The sequence below is a fragment of the Gopherus evgoodei genome, chromosome 3 (genome assembly GCF_007399415.2).
Source record: "Gopherus evgoodei ecotype Sinaloan lineage chromosome 3, rGopEvg1_v1.p, whole genome shotgun sequence".
Taxonomy (NCBI): Eukaryota; Metazoa; Chordata; order Testudines; family Testudinidae; genus Gopherus; species Gopherus evgoodei.
Genome location: NC_044324.1, coordinates 156,985,063 through 156,992,287, shown reverse-complemented (window position 1 = coordinate 156,992,287; position 7,225 = coordinate 156,985,063). Strand labels below are relative to the sequence as shown.

The 7,225-nt window shown below is 41.8% G+C and overlaps 1 protein-coding gene across 1 annotated transcript in view; it reads right to left on the bottom strand.

Annotated features, from left to right (window-relative positions):
* Nucleotides 1-3,729: 3,729 nt before the first annotated feature.
* Nucleotides 3,730-7,225, bottom strand: part of LOC115647566 (visual pigment-like receptor peropsin) — a 51,515-nt gene continuing 48,019 nt past the window's right edge. The window contains exons 5-6 of the mRNA XM_030554280.1: nt 6,082-6,305; nt 3,730-4,311 (exon numbers count right to left, since the gene is read on the bottom strand). Of these exons, the coding sequence (XP_030410140.1) occupies nt 3,868-4,311; nt 6,082-6,305 (668 nt within the window). The 3' untranslated portion in view covers nt 3,730-3,867. The remainder of the gene's footprint in view (nt 4,312-6,081; nt 6,306-7,225) is intronic.

The window sequence follows — 7,225 nt, the reverse complement described above, 5'->3', positions numbered from 1 at the left end:
TTTTCACAAATGAAGAATTAAGATCAGAGATAATAGCCCAACATTTACAGAAGTGTACACTAATTTTAGGTGCCTAACTTGAGAGACCAAAGGCCTGAATTTTCAGAGCCCGTTGATTTCAACCAAACTCCCATTGACTTCAACTGGAACTGGGAGTGATCAGCACTTCTGACAATCAGACCCTCAAATTCTCAGGCTGGGCACCCCAAAACAGTGGACACTTTTACAAATTTTGGTCTTATTCTCTTAGGGCCAGATTCTGGAAGGTATTTAAGCACCTAGAGATACAGATGGGTGCCTAAATAGCTTTGAGGATCTGGCCCTTTGTGCCTCAATTCCCCATATGTCAAAGGGGGATAATATTTCCCTCTCTCACATGGCAGTTGTGAAAATAAATCCAGTCATGTTTCCAGAGAATGAGGAACACAGAATCAGCGACTACCACTGAAAATTCTGACTGATGTGACTTAACATCTCGTAGGAAGTCTATGGCAAAGCCATGATTGAACTGGACTCTCCTCACAGTTCACTGTCTTAAGATCATCATTTTTTTTTTAGGAAAACAAATTAAAGACAAGGGAAGAAAAATAGAAACAAAAATCAGGAGTCTCAAAGTTTCATTGGCTTTAAGGTCATTGTGCTCATCTATTCTGATCTTCTGCACATCACAGGACACAGAACCTCACCCACCCACTCCTGTAAGAGACCCCTAACCTCTGCCTACATCACCAAACTCCTCAAATCATGATTTAAAGATTTCAAATTACAGAGAATCCACCATTTACTCTAGTTCAAACTAGCAGGTGACTTGTGTCCCTCGCTGCTGAAGAAGGTGAAAAACCTCCATGGTCTCTGCCAATTTGACCTGTGGAAAAATTCCTTCCTGACTGTAAATGGCAATCAGTTAGACCCTGAGCATGTGGATCCACCTACCAGACACCTGGGAAAGAATTCACTGTAGTAACTCAGAGTCCTCCCTATTTCTGGCAGTTGGAGATGCATTTTAAAAACCCTCCATGACTGCAATTATTTCATACTTTAAGTCATGAAACAAATCACTTTATGTGCACTGAAGTGATGTTACACATTTTAGACTCTCCCCGACACACACAGTCACACACTGGTATCTGCGTGCAATCACAAAACTGCTTCTATTCAAGGCTTCTGGATATGGTGTCTATTTATTTGAGCAACACTTAGTGACAAACATGCCACTGTTTTTGCTGCCCTTGCTGCTGCTGAGCCTGTACCACGTTTGGTGTCTGCAGTGGTATCCCTCTGCCTACCCTGCACAGCCAGATAGACTGCCTTGTTGGTGCTCTTTTAAAGGGAGCCAGGGTTCTGTGGCATCACTGTGTATTGATGAAGGACCATAGCTCACTACTGCACACAGTCCTTGCAAGATGAAGTACCATTGCTGCTTGCCCAAGTTTTTGGGAGAATTGAGTACACCTTCTCCTCCATCAGCAGATATGCCTGCATTCTGCTCCTTCTCCCACCTGGCTTTCCTCACTCACGTCTTCCTTTTCTGGTGTCCTCCTTTCCACCACTACCCATCTCCTCCATCATCTAATTCCACTATTTGTTTATGTATATGTGATTGTGTATCTATTAAAGTGGTCAAAAGAAGTGTACATTACAGTTCAGACTGAATTCTAGCTTCCACTCTTGCAGAGTTGGAAGATGTCCATGGAAGTGGGTCTTAGCTATGCAAGACTATCCTTTGGAGTGTCACGTCTGTTGTGAATTGCCATAGCAGTTCTGTGTATCCTAAGGGCCAACTCCTGCAGTGAGTGTATTGGGAGAAAGGCATAGGGAACCTATTCACCCCCTTTTTCATCTTCCTGTGTGCAGGGGGCAATGTGTTTCCCTTACAAACAACAAAGCACTAGGGGGGAGAGCCAGGTTAGCTAGGTGGCTGGTGATGAGATGTGATCAGCCCATGAGCTGAATAGCTTACGTGTACACTTGAGACAGCAGCGTGCGTCAGCTGGGGCAGCATGGTGCATCACATCAAAGGAGAAGCAAAGTGTATCCAATAGTGCATAGCACCTGCACACACTGAGCCAGCAGCATGGTTCTTGTGCTAGATGCAAGCGTTTGCACCCCGCTACTCACCCTACTGTCACCCCTGCTTCAGTCCATCCAGTCTGAAATCTGCTGTGGGTTTGATTCACTCCTGTAATTGTGGAATGCAGCTTCACCCAGACACAAGCAGCTGACCTATTTGCTTTTAATTATTTATGATAATGAAATAGAAAAACGCCAAATTCTCAACATTTTTCCACGAAAATGAATACACTTTCAGTTCAGCTCTATGGCCATGAAAGAAATCCTAGTTCACTGCCATTGCTTATAAAGTGTATTTGTTTTAAGTTCAAATCAGATGAAAATCTCAAACCAAATATACTAAATGGAGGAAATTAAGTTGGATTTTTTTTTGATAACTTTCCCAAGAAACACACATGGATAAGCATACTTCTGCAAAACAAATACAATGTTTATGTACTTGGATACTCAAATGTCAGAGATTCATAACTAGTAATGGGGTTTGCAAACCATTAATTATTTATCTTGTTTAATGATGGAGCATACAAATGCCAATGAATACATGCAGATACAATGTTTCAAAGGGAACGAGTTTACTGTAAACATGCCAGTACATTTTTTTTTGGGTGGAAGCCTGTGAACAAGAATAGCCCCATAAGGAGGAGGAAAATGGACATGTCTCTGTTTGTTTTCATTTTCCAAAACAAACCTGACAGAATAGGCAGATTCTGCCAATAGCATGAAAAATAAAGCCTTTTTACTGGTTGAACCCTGCAGCTTTGCTATTTAAATCACTGCCTTGTCCTACAATTTTTATAGAGTAGCTATTTCTAGCTAGTAGTTGGCAGCTTTGTATTATCCCTGCACAGATATGCGGACTGCCTTGAGAAGAGTCAATAAAGGCTGGGTTTTGGTTTTGTTTTTTAAATAATTTTCAAACCATACTTTATTGATTTTCTTGTGAGAACAGCATCTTGCTAGATTCATTGCCTGTGCACATAGACCTTGACAACTAGCCCAGTGACATGGCTGCTACTGCACTCAGTTCTAGCTAAACTTCAGGACTCTTATTTCTACACCCACCCCCACCCACTCACCCCTCTAGTTCGAGTCGCCAGAGAGTATCATGGAGGTGACAGCGCTAGTCTCCTGCAGAGAGCATGTGGCTCTTACACACCCTCTAGTGGCCGATCATGGAGCAGCATTATAGTGATCTTAGCAGACTCCGACTTCCCTTTTGGTCTTTGACTAATGGCAGCATTGTGAAGCCAGAGGAATGGGATAAGCCCGGGACTGTTAAAGGGTAGAAAAGGCTGGGAAAATGTGCTTTGGGAAATGAAATCACCTAATTAATATAATTTGGATATGAAATTATTAGTGATTTTGGCTAACCGATTAATTTCCTAAATAAAGTCTTTCAAATGCTGTAATGTAGATCCAGTAGGGTGACCAGATGTCCCCTTTTTAAAGAGGCAGCCCCATTTTGGGGGGCTATAGGCACCTATTCCTCCCCTACCCCCGTCCCATTTTTTCACAGTTGTTATCTGGTCACCCTAAGATCCAGAGAAGGAAAAATTCCCTCTGGCACTAGATTTGGTGTCCACCATTGTAATTTGCTGCACTGCATTTTATAACCCATATATAATAAGAATTACATCTGTTTAGCATATCCTGATTTGCTTTAAGTCATTCAGGAGTCATCATTAGTTCTATAGTAAGAGACAGATGGAATGGGAATTAGGGAGCTGCTCAGAAGTGGTGAGCTGAATCTGTTCTAGTTGTACATATTGTGGGTGGGGGCACATGGTAATTGCAGCCTTACAGTCTATCACATTCAATATCAGGGTTGGTAGATGTAGAATCAAAGGTACCAAAATACACTTCCCTGTTTTTGGGAGGCGGGGTGTTGGTTGGACTCCCTACCCCAGAATCAGGACTGGGTGCAGGCTGGACCACCGCTGCACATTTCTCGTCTCTCGGAGAAGGAGAAGGCTCCGGCTTCTGCTTGAGGTTTTTGAAGCGTTTGAGCTTCACGGGGTCCTTAGTCTCCTTAGCACAATGCAGCAAGACGAAAATGTCCCTTCGGAATTTGGAGCTCATTCCAAAGTAGATAATGGGGTTGTAGAAGCTGGCAGACTTGGCAAACAGACTGGCAAAGATGCTGGTTAGATTGGGCACAGAGTAGCCACAAGCAGACCAGATTGAGATGACTGCATATGGAGACCATGCTATAATAAAGGCTGTGCAAATGACAATAGAAACCTAGGAGAGAGAATGAAAACATCTTTTATTTTCTTAAGACAATACAGTACATTGGATTACACTAAAGAAGCAGAAAGATGCACTGTGGTTTGATGGCTAAGAAACACCTGGCTTGTATTCCCAGCTGTACCACTGAACCACTGTCTGACCTTGGGCAGGTCATTTAACCTCTCTGTGCCTGTATTTTCCCTCCCACACTCCATCTTAGATGGTGAGCAATTTGAGGCAGGGATTATCTGTTACTATATGTTTGTACCGAATCTAGCACATCTTATATGGAAAATGTGGTGATTGTCTGTTTTAGATAAGGAATTAAGTGTACGTCTTCATTGTCATATGTTGTTGTATATGATGGAAACCATTTTAGGTCAGGGGGTGCTCCTGCACCCCCAGTTCTGTTAATTCCAGCACCCCTGCACTAGGACACACTATGGGCCAGATTTTGCAACTTTTGCTCTTGTTCATTGGTCCTTATTCATATATGTTCTCTGACTTTGTTCGGACAGCTCAGATGGGTATTTCTCAAAAGTAAATCAAAGATGTAGAATTGGGTCCACTCTAAATATTTACTAAGATAAAAATAGCTAAAATCCTTTGTAGACCCCTGGTTTTCAGAAGTGTTGAGAATCTCACAAGCCCAGTTGTAACATCAGTAGGAGTAATGGGTGATCATCTCATCTAAAAATCAGGCTGTAGGCCAGTGGTGGGCAACCTGTGACCTGTTAGGGTAATCCATTGGTGGGCTGCCAGACAGTTTGTTTACATTTGCACAGCCAACCGCAGCTCCCAGTGGCTGCGGTTCGCTGTTCCCAGAAAATGGAAGCTGCGGGAAGCGGCAACCACCTGTTGCTCACCATTGCTCTAGGCCAATATTTTCAAACATAATACTTAAAGTTTGACATCTTAGGCACTAAATAAATGCCCTGGTTCTTAGAAGCATTTGGCAGAGAGTGTTTCCAATGAGTGCAATGGAGTAGTGGAAATAAATGCCCTGGTTCTTAGAAGCATTTGGCAGAGAGTGTTTCCAATGAGTGCAATGGAGTAGTGGATATTCAGCACATCTGAAAATCAGGCTACTTACTTGGGTCCTTAAATATAGATTTAGGTGCCTAACTATAATTTATGTTTGATTTTTTTGCCACTTGTACTTTGAAAGAATTGGGATGAAGATGCAGGGAATATGAAATAAAAACAGTCAAGTCAGGGCAGGAAAAAGACATAGGAAGGGAGACGGGAAAGAGGACCATGAAGAAGAAAGAAAAAAGATACATAGTAGAAGGACAGAGAGTGGAGGTTGGGAGGGTGGGGAGAAAAGAAGGAAATGCAGGATAAGAATCAAAATGGAAAAGAAAGGAGAGCAGAAGAAAAGAGTAGGAAGAAACAGTTTTTTATTATACCCTGGTTTAATAATTATTAGTGGGATTTTTAAAAGCACTCAGCTTTTACTAAATCTCCTATTAACTTTGATGGAACAGGAAGCAGCGTTAGGCCAGTGATTATCATTTTTGAGAATTCCACCATAGGTTTCTCTCTGCACCGCACTGTCACTTCAGAAAAAGAAGAGGATACAATCTTTGGTGATCCATAAATAAAGTACTTCCGTTTATTTTCTCCATATTTTAACCAACTGCATGATTTTTTTCATGTTCTGGTTTAATGTTAATTTGTGATCCAATTTGATAACAAGTCTTCAATTTCTTCACTGAACTCTAACGCTATTTCTATAGAACATAGAAGATTATTTTCTATATACTAAGCACCCAGACGTACCCGAGTGACATTTCGCTCCATTCTCCTCTGCCTATCTGTTGGATCACCCATTCCAGTTAGTGCATGGCTTGACTTGACAGTATTGATGATGGACACATATGAGAAGACCATCACAGTCACAGGTAGGAAGAAACAGCAGATAAATATAGACACAATATAGGACTTGTAGATTGTAGAGAAGTTTGCTTTTGCCCAGTCTATCTCACATGTGCCATACATGCGATCTAGAAAACAAAACAATTTGGTTAGCTTTTTTCCTTTTTAACGTATTTCCCTTTATCAATCTTAAAGCATTTGATTTATACATTTAAAACATATAGTTTTCTTCTTTTAAAAAGCAAAGGATCAAGTGATCATGGTGATGTAATGAATTATGAGATAATGTTCTATAGACACAATTTTCTAAGACCTCATGGATTGCAACAAAATATATTACAGGCTACTTGCCTCTGATTTAGATTTCCACTGCCTATCTAGCATGAAGAAACCATTGTTGGGGGGACAGTAAAGTGTGATATTTTAGTTCCCACTCTCAGAAAAATGGTTATTAATTCTGTGGGTTTTATACCATTGTAAGTTATGTTCTTCCATTTGCTATTACTTGTTACACAGAAACTTCTTCTAAGATCTCGGTACCAAACAGCATAATAAGAAGTTATTGTATCAAAGATAATACCCTAAGCAATTAAAAAAGTCATGTTAACTAACAGATTACAAAATAAGAAATAGGAATAAAAAATACAGTAATTCCTCACTTAAAGTCATCCCGGTTAACATTGTTTTGTTGCTGATCAATTAGGGAACATGTTCGTTGGAAGTTGTGCAATGTTCCCTTCTAACGTTGTTTGGCAGCTGCCTTCTCTATCCACTGCTTGCAGAAAGAGCAGCCTGGTGGAGCTAGCTGGTGAGTGTTTGGAACCAGGGTGGACCGGCAGCCCCCCTATCAGCTCCCCACTCCCCTAAATTCCCTGTGCAGCAACTGCCCAGCAGGCTAGCAATTGCTGTTGTCCCTCCCCCCACTGCCATGTGCTGCTCCTGCCCTCTGCCTTGGAGTTGCTCCCTGAGACTCCTGCTTGCTGAGTGGGGGGTGGAGGGGGAGGAACAGAGGGGCTAATGTCAAGGTGTCCCCCTGCTCCTGCACCCC